At 41.3% G+C, this 14,816-nt stretch overlaps 1 protein-coding gene across 2 annotated transcripts in view; it reads left to right on the top strand.

Moving 5' to 3' along the window:
* The window catches only part of Daw1 (dynein assembly factor with WD repeats 1), a 43,326-nt gene continuing 28,510 nt past the window's right edge, over positions 1 to 14,816 (top strand). Inside the window, exons 1-2 of one of the 2 annotated variants that reach the window (XM_037210202.1) lie at positions 1 to 1,442; positions 12,366 to 12,438. In XM_037210202.1, the coding sequence (XP_037066097.1) occupies positions 1,184 to 1,442; positions 12,366 to 12,438 (332 nt within the window). In that variant the 5' untranslated portion in view covers positions 1 to 1,183. The remainder of the gene's footprint in view (positions 1,443 to 12,365; positions 12,439 to 14,816) is intronic. The other variant, XM_028874103.2, reaches the window with a different exon arrangement.

Below are 14,816 nucleotides of genomic sequence, written 5' to 3'. Positions count from 1 at the left end.
ATAGTTTGGGTCTGAAGAAGTATATATTGATTGCTTGGACTCCAATATGCAGTGGTGTTCAGAGGTGGGGTCTTTTTGAGGTGACTGGTGACTCTAACTTCATCAGCAGATTGGCCATTGATAGAGTCACAGCTTAACTGTCTATTGGGAGTTAGTGGCAGCTTAGGGAATTGGGACCTACCTCAAAGAAGTATATCATTTAGGGGTTCTCTTAATTTATCCATTTCCCTCCCCTTGTTTTTGCTTCCTGGCCACCATGAGGTGTGAGTAGCCTCCTCCAGCATATGCCAGGATTTCCCAAGGATGGACCCCAAAGTGACAGAGCCAACCATAGACTCAAACCTCAAAAACCACCATCCCAAAATAAGCCCTCCAGCCTTCAAGTTGAGTTCTTTCAGGTGTTTTATTACAGTAACAGAAAGCTAGTGGAGAATGAGAGATACTTCCTCCTGGGTTGCGTCAAGTAATGCGTTTCAGGCAGGACTTCCAGAATTGTGTCCGCTTTGGTGTACCGTGACAGCGAGTATGGGATGTTAGTGTGTCTCAGTACTGGTGACGGCGACTTGGATGGCATGATTTAGATGCTGTCCACCAGCTTTCTCCACAGTGAAGTTGTTTTTTCCAAAAGCCATGTTTGCAAATGGCAAGTGCGCAAGCAATTACATGGGTGAACAAACCTGCCACAGACTTCCTCATTTCTAGAAAGGGAGATTTTCATCTCTTCCTTCGCATCCCTTCCCCAGGTTGAGGCTTGTAATAATTGGTAGAATGGTAGGGCAGGAAGAGGCAGAAGGTCACATGTATGTTGGTTTGACAAATGGGTGGCACTTCCAGCTGAAGGTGTGTGTTGCTACCAGGCTTGCTTGTATTATCAGCAAAATGCCTTCCTTCAACTTTCTTTCCAATCTTCTGAGCAAGTAGTCTTGGTTGGTTTGTCGTTGTAAAATCTTACAAGATTGTTATATTTTTAACAAAGAAAGGAAAGAGAAAGCATCGATTTAGAGGCTTTGGCAGGCGACAGAATACTAATCCAATAGTTTCTTAAAACTGCATAACTTTATTTGCTCTTTACTATAACTGTGTGAACATTTTCTTTTCCATAATAGCAATTATTTTTTTCTTTCACCCTAAAAGGAGCTCAAATAAACGAGTCTATTCAGGAAAAAATTTAAGCAGTTGAAGGATGAATTCTTTCCCATGGGGTAGACTAGCGCCACCCCCGGGGAATACTGGCTTCTCTCTGACAGCCCGCCGCCGCCAGTTGAGCATTCCAAGCTTGGGACAAGCCCTGGCGGGGTTCTCCAAAGGCCGTGCAAAAAGACTTGCGCATGCGCCTCAGCGACCCAGTACTGTTTGTCCGTTTCCATGGCTACGAAGCCCATCAGCTTGGACGAGTAAGAAAATGAAGCTCAAGAGCCTCTTGCTTCGGTATTACCCACCAGGTACGGAGTTTTCACGTGTGGACCCTGGATACCCAGACTGGGACGGTCTGGGACGGAGGAGGGGGCGGGAACTTGGGGAGGGGCATCGAGGTCCTGTTGGTGCAGCCGAGTGGGACAGGAAGCCAGAGCTCTCCCGTCTGGGCCTCCTACCCTTCCACACGCTGACCGCTGTTCCTCAGAATCCTTTCAGTGACTCTCGGAGGAAGCCTTTAAACTTTTTAAAAGCTTTCTAGTAACTCACGAGTCTGAGCAGGGTGGGGCTGGAGGGGAATTGCTTTACCGAAGTTATCCTGTGACCTCCGCACATGCACTGTGGAATATATGCACGTTTTTCACGTGCTGACGTGCACACACGTAACATAAATAATGAGTGCGGTTGAAATAGCAAATGAAATATGTAAAAGAAAGTCCTCAACATTTGGCTCCGAATAACTGCTAAACACACGTGCTGAAATTTGAGTGAAGAAACTGCAAAAATTTCAGAGGCGAGCTAATTCACTTTGTAGCAGTTTAACCAAGACTAGAAGAATTTCAGGACAGAGGTCCCACTTTCCTCAGCAATGCAGTCAACATTTCAGTTCATAATTCTAACCAAAATATCGAATAGACATGGATATCATTATTCCTTTCTTTGAGGGCATCCTGTTGTCGCTGTTTTTATAGTTTGTCCACTATCAGCAGTTATTGTCAACGGTCTCTCTTTTTTCTTGCCCAGTTTTTTTCCCTGCAGAAGCCACATGTCCATCCTTTATTTCCCCCTTGCCACCGCTCACTGCCTCTTTCTGCTTGCTCTTTTCCATCTATCAACAAAGTCTATCACCGCGACTTCTAAAATATTTCATGAATCCACCAGTTCGCCCCTCTTTATATCACACAGTTTTCTTGGCTCAGCATCCATTCCATCTGCTAGCATAGCCTGACTCTTGATCCAGGCATCTGCCATCTCTTGTTGGGAAACTTCAATGTCTTGGTTTTCACTCTCATTTACTGTTTGCCTGTAGAATCTGAACCAAAAGTCTCCAGCAGTCTCCCATTATGACCCTGTTAGGCTTAGAATAAAATTTGCAGTCTGAAAGAATTGGCTCAGCCTGTTCTGTTGACTTTAGAACTTTACTGTCTACCCTCTCTAGACTTTAGACCTCTGAACCAGTCTTCCAAAACTTAAAAGAGGGCCTGTGCTGTGAAATCATGCTTTTGTACACTGGTTTAATAAGACGCTGATTGGCCAGTAGCCAGGCAGGAAGTGTAGGTGGGATAAGCAGACAAGGAGAATGCTGGGAAGAGGAAGGCTGAGTGAAGAGATGCCAGTTGGCCATCCAGGGAGCAGCATGTAATGGCATACAGTTAAAGCCACAGAACATGTGGTGACATAGAGAATAACAGAAATGAGCTGAGTTTAAGTGTAAGAGCTAGTCAGTGGTAAGCTTGAGGTAATGGCCAAGCAGTTATAATAATGTAAGTTTCTGAGTGATCATTTTATAAGTGGGCCATGGGACTGCAGAGGCTTGGCGGGACCGAAGAAAACTTCCAGCTACAGACCTGTCGCTCGATGTCCCCTCCCTGGACAAAGTTTCCCCTAGACCTCACAATGGCTAGGCTCTTTACTTCGTTTCAGTTAATGTCACTGACCCAGAGAAGCCTTCCTTTTCCACGTCAAAAGTACCTTTTACTGACTTACTCTACAGCATTTTGTATTTTTGTTTTATTTATCACCAGATGGCACTGCTGACTGCTTGACACAATCTAGAGTCGTCTGGAAAGAGGGAGCTTCAGTTGAGCAGTTGCCTCCACCACGCTGGCCTATACGCAAGATTCATTATGGGTGGTGCTAACCCTGGGCAGGTGGTCCTGGGTTGTGTAAGAAAGCAGGCTGAGCAAGCCATGGGGAGAAAGCCAGTAGGAACTGCTCCTCCACGGTTCTTGCCTCTGCTTGAGTTCCTGCCCTGACTTCTTTCATTGATAGACTGTAATGGGTATGTGTAGGCCAAATAAATCCTCTTCCCTTCAAGAGTTGCTTCTGGTCATGGTGTTTTCACGGCAATGGGAATAAAACTAGAACAGAGTCTGGTGAATGTTGTCCCACTTGATCCTTTTGCTGTGGAGCTCGGGTTAGGGGTGTGGGCTGTGAGGCCTGAATAGCCAATTATTAGCACATTAGACATTTTCTGTGGGGCAAGTGGATTGGGTATGTCAAGCTGTCAGTCAGTAGCACCTACCTCCCACTTCTGCTGGCTTTCTAGTTGTCAGCACAGATGCCCTGTCCCTTCAGTCTAAGCCTACGTTGAGCCACATGCCCTCCAACCTACCTCTTTTCTCTCTTTAGCTCATTTCCTGTTTTCACAGTTACCACACCCCAACTCCTGTCTTTTTTTTTCAGGATCCTTACTGATGACCTCCATGAATCTGAATCCACTGGCTGTGTCACAGCCCTTAGCAGACAGCAGCAGTGGACTCGTGTGGTTACTCTGTCTGGCTTCTCAGATAAATACTCTGTTTTTTTGAGACAGGGTTTCTCTGTGTAGCTTTGCGCCTTTCCTGGGACTCACTTGGTAGTCCAGGCTGGCCTCGAACTCACAGAGATCCGCCTGGCTCTGCCTCCCGAGTGCTGGGATTAAAGGCGTGCACCACCACCGCCCAGCCTCTTGTATCTCACTTCTCCTTCATCTGCACCGTTCCCTCCTCTGCTCTCTTAGTTTGGAATGCCCCAGACTTGTGACCTCGAACTTCTCTCATCTATTTGCACTCATTTGCTGGGCGACTTCAACTGTCCTCAAGGCTGAGAAACCACCCTGAGTAGTCCAGAGCAACCTAACTGCCTGACATCTTCATAGGTACATCCAATGTGCACCTCAGCATGGGATAAGTTTCCCATGGTCTTTCCTACCTCAGCTGCACCTTTGGTTCTAAACTAGTTCATGACAAAGATTTTGTGTCATTCTTATTTCTCACTTCATATCTTGTTGAATGAGTAATTCTGTCAGTTCACACTTTCTTTCTCCATCCATTCACCCACTAATCCATCCATCTCTATCTGTTTACCCATCCATCCATCTGTCATCTATCTGATAAAACATTATACCAGTATCACTGGATATCAGAAACCCCATTCCACCTTCATTTCATGATATCAGCTCTCTGGCTTACTATAGCTTCTACCTTGCCCCATGTCAACAGAGCAAACTGCTGACTCCGTTGAAGTGTCCATCTGAAGAAGACACTCTGGGACTCAAGCTCCCCACACACTTTTGTTCATTTTTAATCTCAAAGTCAAAAGGTCATGCTGTCCAGCCTCCTTCAGGACCTCATCCTTCTGCCTCTCTGATCCTGATATTTTTTGAGTCTTTCTTAGTATCACCACCAATTTCTGTGTGCTTTGGACCAGCTGGATGTGGTCCTACTTAGAATTCCTTAGGCTGATACTACGTCTTCCTGGAATAGTTTTTCTGTGGTTGTTTGCATAATAGGTGTTCCCAAACGTTTAGCCGTTTCCTCAAAGGTGTATCAAGTGAAGTCTAGATTGCTTCTCTTTCTAAAAGTCCCATCTTCTCAAGGTAGTTCCCAGACCCCTTTCCTGATTTCTTCTCCCACGCTACCTCAGGGCTATGTCAATCCAACACACTATCTCATTACTATTTTTTTTTTCTTTAACTTTCCTCACAAGATAAGAGTTCTGTGAGGGGCTTTGCCTGCTTTTTTATCATCTATTTTCAGCAGGTATGTAGAGCTTGGTGCATAGAATATCCACTCACATGTGTTGAATAAACAAGTTTGATGAGATGATATGCAAGGATGATGCTGAAACAAGAATAGATCAGAGAAATCTGATCTCTACTTGATCCAGCCCTGACAGCCAATATTCTAACAGGTGTCTCAGACTTCAGGCAGGCTGCACACTCTGGCTTGCCACTCTTGACTTGATGATTATTTTTATAGTGAGGCCATATTACTTAGCACAATTAGGTATTTGATTTCTAAATTCCAATCCTCGGGGTGCTATTATATATGCAAGTTTCCCAGACATTACTGAATAGCAAGTGGGTGTTTTTACTAATATTTTCATATGGGAAAAAATGCTTGACATGGAATGTTTCCTATACTCCCTTTATGAGGTCTATATAGAGAACAATTTTGTTTTGCCTTCTAAGGTTCTCATTTCAATCCTCCCACTTACAAGTCTGAAACACCCTTCTGTTAGCATCTACTAAAGCAACCCAGTCCCTACCTCAATACCTGGTGACTAAATGCACATAGCAGGATGTGGCTGATCCAGCATAGACCATTTACTCTCTATGTTGGTCACGTTCATTAGTTCATTAACCAAAAGGTGTTGGCTTTTTGAAGCTTGGGTGCTGACAAGCTTTTCCACCAATGCAGTTATGACAGCCTTTGTCTGCTTTGTTGTTTTGTGTTCAGTTCCTTGCTCTTTGGTTAGGAATTAAATAAGCATCAATTAAACTGATTAAGATTCCCAGCACTTCAAAAGCTTCGCTGTTCTGAGTAAAGAATACTAATATTTCTTGATGCAATGCCACAGTATGAGGGGAGAGGCTTCCTTCCATAATGTTTTCAGAATTAGGCTTAGGCATAGTAACTGAGGACCAGCAGAAGGTGAAGAATGTTGAGAGGTGGAGACGAATCATGGAGAAGAGATGAACACTGTCAGCACCTCTTTCTGCTCGCTTGTATTCTCTGTAGCTCACACCACAGCCTTCAGCTCCTATTGCAGCCCAGGAGTTGTGGACAGGGTGGACACACGGCCTTGACATTTTGTCACGGCGATGCAGCCAAAGGTGCATGTTTTAGATTTTGTACTTTACTTTCTAGACCTCGCTGTACAACAATTTAATTGATTTTTAGTAGTCAGCCTCAGGGCTTTGGACATCACTCATTTTGATAGAAAGAAGATAAGTAAGCAGTGAATAGAAAAAGAGCGGACCAGGCTTTGGATTAAAGTTCGTTTGCTAATTTTGAAAATGCATTTTCTTAGGATATTAGGTTGTATAATGTGGGGTGTCAACTTCTGTTTTTTTCGAAACTTTAAAACACAGATGATCTTATTCCATATCCACCCCTTATAGCAGTGGTTCTCAACTTTCCTAATCCTATGACCCTTTAATACAATTCCTCATGTTGTGATGATCCCCAACCATACAATTATTTTTGCTGTTACTTTATAACTGTAATTTTGTTACTTTTATGAATCATAATGTAAATATCTTCTATGCAGGATATCCAATATGCAAACCCTGTGGAAAAGTTTGAACTCCAAAGGGGTCACGACCCACAGGTTGATAATGTTTACCTTACAGCACTTCCTAGGAAACATTTTTGAGTGCTGGATTTCCTCAATAACAGTGCACAACAAGTCCATTTATATATAATATAAAATCCTACAGTCACAGAAAAGGAAAAACATTTTAATGATAACATTGCCTCACATTTAGGTAGGCTTTATATAGTTTAAAATGCTGTACCTTATTTGGTCTGTTAATCTGGTGGGGGTCTCATTCCTTAAGAGTTTATATTCTAACAATGATAACTCCTATCATTTCTCTTCTCTTCAATTTTAAAAGTTTTTTATATTTTTTTAAAAAAATTATGGGAATATTTAATTAGGCATAAATCTTAAGAAAAAAATTAAAGAACTAAGATTGCTCTCATTTTGCAGAGGATACAATGATCCTTTGATAAAGTCTCTTCATAGAGTTGTATGTGCTCCATTTTTCAGGCCGCTAGCACCCACAATCTTCATTAATCTAGGAAAATCATATTTTTTATTCTTCTCTTATTAATGAGACAGAGACTTTCTATTTTATTTTGTATATTTACTCATCATTGTCTATCCCCCTGCCCCCTTCCCCCGCCCCCCCCCACAAAAAAAAATTAGCCACTCATTCCTTTTGTTCAGTTTTCTTCTTTAAAATTAGGTTTAGAGTTCTTCATACTGAACTTCCCAAGCTGAAATGTTTTCACTTGGTTGCATTAACTCTTTACTGTGCAGGAGTTTAAAATTAACTGCAGAAGTCTCCTTCAGAAACTTCACTTTTAGCTGTTGAGTTTCACATACTTAAAAGACTGATTGAAGACACTGAAATATAAATGTGTCCTATTACTCAAACTGCTTCATATTTTATTACAAATATTATTTCTAATCAACTTGTAGTATGTTTTTATATGTGTGTGGCAGATATCTATGCCATTTTTAAAATCCGACTGATTTTTACATCATTGCTTGTTAAATAACACATTGCTTGCCCCTTAATTCTATACACTGCTCCCTTGACCTTACTTTGAAACGTCGATGTGTAGATAATTCTATCACAGTAATTTATTTTGTATCAGAACTATAGTTTACAGTTCTGCGTAGTAAAATAATATCTTAAGTTCCAAATATGAAAATTTCATGTACCAGTTTCATGTATTTATTTGACATCTTTACAACGTTGACTTTTGTCTTTCAAAATTGCATCTCTCCGCTGTCACAATTTTAGGGCTGTTGTTTAATGGTTCAGATACATCTTGTCTATTTCTCTTTGATTTTATATTCAGGCACCCAGAAGCTTCCTTTGCAATTGTAAATGCAATCTTTCTATTAACTGCACCTTCATTTGTTAAAATATATGTGTATAATTTATCCAGTTCCAACCTTAGATCTTTAAATGGTTCCTTTAAACTCCCTTCAGTTTATTTCTAGATCATAGTGTATTTAACTATGTACTTAAAAGATTTTAAAAATGTGAGAGATTTAAATAAAAACTAGGGATGCGAAGTTGGGAGGGTAGGGAAGAGAGGTGTGCATCTGGGAGGAGTTGGAGAATGGTGGGAATATGTCAAAACATATTATATGACATTCTTAAAGGACTATAAAATGAAAAAAATGCTGTAATATCCACATTTTGCTGAAAATTTCAATGTGTCAAAGTTGTCTGTTTCTGTCCTAAATAAACAAGACTTTTCTTCAAAACTTTTTCTGGTTTTAAGTTTATTTTGCAACTATAGAACCTGAATCTGACTCCAAATCTTTACTACAACCATCTCCTACAAAGACAAACTATGTCAAGACAAACTATGGCAAATAGTGCCTTAAGTCCAGTCATTCTCCTGTGCTAGAAGGTTCTGGGCAGTTCAATCAGTCATTAAAAGCATTCTGAATGCTTTTTCTATTCTAAGATAGTAAACTTCATTATTTAACAAACACTTGGGTGATCTGTAGAGTTTTGCAAGTAAAGTGTCACAAGACTGTATTGAGATGAATTCCTTCCAAGATTGTGACACCAAGAAGGGACCTTAGAGGAGGAGCAGGGCTAGGAAAAGAGCCTTGCTTGTTTAATGTGAGGGCAGATCACTGACATGAGTGGAACTCAAGCCTATAGTGGGGAGCGAGCTATAATTAATTTTTATAATGATAATTAATGGTTAGCATATTGATGGCAAAGCCATGAGCACCAATGAAAGATAGTAGTTAGATAGATAGATGATAGATAGATAGATAGATAGATAGATAGATAGATAGATAGATGGATAGGCAGCTAGAGGGACATATAGATAGATAAAGTGAGAAGAGTACTTGGCCATATATTCAGGTTAAAAGAAACAAAGCCATTGGAGGAGAAAGAGGAAGCACATTCAGAAAAGCCCAAGTAAGATATATTGGAGGTAGAAGGGAATGTGAACTCCAGAACTGGCTATCTCTGAAGGGTCATGGGTACAAAGGCAAGGGACGCAATCTAAATAAGCAGTCTGAGGACACATGTCCAACCACATACCATGTTCTTGTATTTAGTGAGCATCATGGTGGTCCTTAGGACAAATATCTGCAGTTGTGTGAGTTATAGAATGAGGTGTTCCCTCCACCCATCAACTCCTACCCCTTGAAGATCATTTTTTACTTGACAGACGGACAGAAAACTGACACTTTTCAGATTTGGGCCACTTGGGGGACAAGGTTTCTACTGAAAGCCACAGGATTTCTTGCCAGCGATAAAATTTGAACTTTCAAAGAAAACAAGAACTTCAGAAAGCTTGTACCCACCACATGGTCATGATGGTTTACCATCAGTGAGAGATTTTTGATGACAGATTAGAGGTGCTGCTAACAGATGTGGTCACTGGAAGCTGCACAATAGAGTCTGTGAACACCAGAAGCTATGCATGATTCAAATAGAGTGTTTCTCAGTTATGCCCGGATACAAATTCACGGAAAGTCTGGATGTTAGTGTATCCGGATATCACAGAACTCACAGAAGTGGTTGTAGTTCTATACTACATCTATCACTTGATAGTTGAAAGAACTTTTAATTGTTAAGTTTTAATATCATATTAATGAAGAACAAGCATTGTTTGGAGAAGCTATTACATGTTACATATGTGTATATGACCATTTTTTCCCTTCTATTTCATCCCAAACAGCATATATATGGCAAGAATTTAAATGCAGAAATGGGAATGAGAGAACAGCTGGCTTCAGAAAGGCTGGGCATTGAAGATGCATGTCAAACCACTGTGCCTCTGTCCTGATGGTTTTCTTGGGGAAACACACGGCTGTTTTTTAAATAGTATACTGTTACATGAGCATGTTATGAATCTGTTATAAAACCACTTAGCAAATGCTTAAAAGTTCTCGGCTTTAACACAGAAACCATTACACAATGAAAGCATATTTGTTGTCCCAAGATGTCTGAAAAGTTTCAGACACTCTTGTGGCCCAGGCTTGAGTGTGGAGGCGGTGCGGCATCCAGAGAAAGTACAAGGAGGCAGGCAGGCAGTGCGTGTGATTAGGATGTGATCAGTTCTTCCCTCTCGTCTCTTCTTTCTCTGCTGTGAGGGTTGAGTATATTTCATACATCAGTCTTCACAAGCACACATCATGCCTCTAGTCATCTTTAGGATGGAGCCAATCCACTAAGACAGCTTCCGCAAGTTATTGTTCTCTCCGTTTTTTTAAACTTTCATATGATTCTGTTTATTGCCAGAGAATTTTTTCCGTTCTTAAAAAATATTGCAAGTGGATTTGTGGTTGTTGAAGTATTAAAACATGTATTTTTTATTAATTCTTTGAAGATTTCATACATGTATACAATAATTGGATATTATTTTTCCACTCCTCCTCCAACTGCTCTCAGATCTACTCACTCCTCAACGTCATGCCTGTTTATACACTCCTGAGTGTGGGGCCATCCCCTGGGTCATGGTTTGCCTACTGTTAAAATAAAACCGACTCTCCCTCTCCAACGTTCATCAGCTCCTCAGCTCATTTTCCCTCTCAGTGCTATAATGCTGCCTGGTTCCCCCTTGCATAGGTCTTATGCCAGCAAATTAGCCGCCGTGAGTCTGTTGAAACATTTACTGTTGTTAAAATTTTATTTTTATTTTTAATTATGTGTATGTGTCTGTATGTGAGCATATGCATGTGAGTTCCAGATGTCTGTGGAGTCCGATTCCTCTGAAGCTGGAGTTACAGGTAGTTGGAGGTGCTGGGAACAGAATTGGGGTCCTCTGCAAAAACAGCGTCATTCTTAACTGCTGATCCATCATTCCAGCCCATGTTGAGACACTTTTTATTGATGCTTTCTTTAATGTGTACACTAGGTTATTAAAAAGTCTCATTCATCTCAGCATTGGTGTTTGTTATTGGTCTTTGCTGGTTATCAATAGAGGGGTGTTTTATTTACTTATTTATTTTTATTCATTTATTTTTTATGGATAATGGCAATTGTTGATGTTGACTCTCTCTTCCTGGTTTTAGCACCATGAGGTTATTGTTAAGATCCTTTCTGGAGCATTTGTTTGTTACATTTAATAAACAGGTCTGGTCCCTTTCTGTGGGCTTTAGTGCCAACAACAGTTTGCTTTCCCAATCCCCAAGAATACTACTGTGCTCTGCTTTGTGTTTCGGGGCTTCTGTGACTTCAGCGAGGTGCATGAAAGTACTTCTCTGCAGGTTGTGAATGACCCCTTGGGTCACCCCACCAGATTGGTGATACCATTGGCTGGAGGACAAGAAGACACGAGGTGTCTCTAGCATTGCTTCAGGGTGTAGACAGGTTTGGCACACCAGGACTTTACTGTTTCTCCTTTTAGGATGGGTGGGATGGGTTGTCCTCCAGCAATCAGCCTTGGAGAAAAGTGCAGGACCTGTGTCCCTCTTCCACCAGCCCTGGGCATGCTGTGGGGCATGGGCTAAGGCTAAGGACATATGGAACTCTATTGTGCTGCATCTACCTGCCAGGGCCAAGTGCGCCTAGGTGTTAGGACCAGGATAGCTCAGGGATTCCACTGTGGCTGTTCTGTTGGCTGGTCACAGGACTTCCACTGTGGCTGTTCTTTTGGCTGGTCACATTTCATTTACCCTCATGAAGCTGAGCATGAACAGGAAATGGGGTGTGGCTATAACCTCCCTGGCTCCACAATGACCCACTTCTGCTAAGGAGGCTCTACCTCCTAAAGGTTTCGTGACCTTCCTTAAAAGCATCACTGGCTGATGGGGGGTGGGGGAGAGTTCATATTCAAACAACAGTACCACACAAGATTGTGGACCGGATTTCAGATCTAAGGCATCCTAGCACTAGGGAGGCAGATACTGGCAAACCCCAGATGCTCACTGGCAAGCTAGCCTAGTCAGACTGATGAGCTTGAGAGACCTTGCCTCGAAAAATAAAGTGGAGAATGGTAAATGAAATACATGGCATTGACCTCTGGCTTCTACGGATGTGCTCACGCAAGTATGTGCACACCCTCTTTTGCATGTATATATAGCCACATGAACTTGTGCATATACTACACAAAACAATTAAAAATCTGAAAAGCAAAAGTTTTAAAAAAAGAACTCAAAGTGCATAAACCTTTCCCTAGCCTTTCTTCAGCACTTTATATCACGCCTGTGGGTTTTTTTTTTTTTTTTTTTTTTTTTTTTTTTTTTTACAGGAATTATGCTGGAATACGAAAAAGGTGGAGAACTAAAGACCAAATCCATAGATTTGCTTGAGCTCAGTCCAAGGTAAGTTAGCCATGCAATGTAGCACGTGCTTTATATCAGAACCTTTTAGATGAACACCCCAAAGAGGATGTGTGCATGGCTGGGCTGAATAACTATTATTAGAAACATAAAGGCCATGTAGCTGGAAGTTTCTGTGGTCCTGCCTGGGCCTTGCAATTGGGATGAATCTTTCCCACCCATGTCCCGCAGCTGCTTGGTCCCAAATAAACACACAGAGGCTTATATTACTTATAAACTGTATGGCCTAATGGCTCAGGCTTCTCGCTATCTAGGTCCTATAACTTAACCCATTTCTACTAATCTATAAGTTGCCACATGGCCATGGCTTATTGGTATTTTCACATCTTGCTTCTCCTGGCAGTTCTGGTATCTCTCTCCCTTCTGCCTTTCTTCCTGTCTCTCTCTTCAGTTTCCCACCTAGCTATAACCTGACTTGCCATAGGCCAGATGGCTTTATGTATCAGCCAATCAGAGCAACACATATTCACAGAGTACAGAAGGACATCCCACAGCACTTCCCCTTTTCTGTCTAATCAAAAGGAAGGTTTTAACTTTAACATAGTAAAATTACATATAGCAAACAGTTATCAAGCAAGAATTACAGTTACAATATCTAGTCTATATTTGGCATAATTAAAGAAAATATTTCTATCATCTATCCTATATTTGTGAGTCTAAAATTTTATATCTAATTTAACTTTTATCATGACTAAGGAAGGCTATAATTATAACTATTTAGTCTTTAACTACATTTAACTACATCAAAGAACCCAGAAAGATATAATATTACCTAGGTAAACAGGAAGTACACTATAAGCAACTTCCAAAAATTCTGAAAATGACAGAGACAGCTGCCTGCCTGCCTGGACAGTCATCCAAAGTTCCTCTGTAATGTTGGGGCATCCATCTTCAGCCAATAGATCTAGAGTTTTTTAGTCATTTCTTCCTGTGTCCTGTTGAATATTGTCAGTCTCTTCTGTGAAGCAGGAACCTGAAGAACCATTTCACCTTGCAAAATTCACTGGTCACCTATCAACAAAGGTTATAGCTGGTCTTCCCAGGACTTAAATATTATCTCTAATTTTCTCAGGATCCCTATAAGACTACCAGCACCCCCTATCAGCATGAAGTAGCCTTGAACACAAGCCCACATTCCCAAAAAATGGATTATGAATGTTTGTCTTTGTTTAGGGGGCTGGTTACAAATTGTTATTGTAACTGTAATTCTTACTTGATAACTGTTCTATTATATATAATCTTACTATGTTAAAGTTAAAACCTTCCTTTTTGATTAGACAGAAAAAAGGAAGTACTGTGGGATGTCTTTCTGTACTCTGTGAATATGTGTTGCTCTGATTGGTTGATAAATAAAGCCATTTGGCCTATGGCAAGTCAGGTTATAGGTGGATCAGAAATTGAGGATAGATAAGAAGAGAAAGGAGAGGCAGGAGAGATGCTATCCTGCCATCCAGGGAGCATCACATAAAGGCACACAGGTAAAGCCACAGAACATGTCGTGACTCATAGATAGATTGAAATGGGCTGAGTTTAGTTATAAAAGCTGGAAAGAAAATTGAGCCATAGGCCATGGCCATGCAATTCATAATTGATATAAGCCTCTGTGTGTTTACTTGGGTCTGAGCAGCTGCCAGACTGGGTGGGACAAAGGAAAGCTTCCAGCTACAAGGCCATCACTCTGCTACTTCTTTTCTTTTTCTGAGCAGGACTGTTTCAAAATATGAGCTGGCTACTCTAGAACAGCTTTAGAAAATGATTTAAGACAGAGTGGCCAGTTTTCCCTATTTAGTGTCCTAGGTTGGCTTGGTAGAATTGTCACAGTCAGCATAGTAGTATTGATATGTTATCATCAGTCCAGGTCCAAACTGTACACAAACTCTCTGAGGTTACCCCTTTTCCCTTCTGTGTTCCAGGACTCTAGCCAGGAGCCCATAGGTCATCTAGTCTTCATGTCTCCTTAAGTTCTTCTTGGCTGTACCAGTTTCTCAGACTTTCCTTTTTGTTGGTAGCCTTAACACTTCTGAGGAGTACTGGCTATTGAGTTTAAAAGACACAATTGAGCCTGATGTTTCCTCAGTAAAGAAGTATTTCATAACGCTGATGGACTGTCAGAGAGTGGGCAGAGGTTGGGCAGACCCAACCAAGTAAACACAGAGACTTATATTGCTTACAAACTGTATATCCATGCCAGGCTTCTTGCTAACTGTTCTTACAGCTTAAATTAATCCATTTCTATAAATTTATACCTTGCCATGGAGCTTGTGGCTTACCAGCGTCTTCACTTGTTGCTTGTCATGGCGGTGGCTGGCAGTGTCTCCTTCTGCCTTCCTGTTCTCTCAGTTCTCCTCTCTGTTTGTCCT

The sequence above is a fragment of the Peromyscus leucopus genome, chromosome 13 (genome assembly GCF_004664715.2).
Source record: "Peromyscus leucopus breed LL Stock chromosome 13, UCI_PerLeu_2.1, whole genome shotgun sequence".
Lineage (NCBI taxonomy): Eukaryota > Metazoa > Chordata > Mammalia > Rodentia > Cricetidae > Peromyscus > Peromyscus leucopus.
The sequence above is the reverse complement of the archived record's forward strand: the minus strand, read 5'-3'. Positions and strand labels throughout refer to the sequence as shown.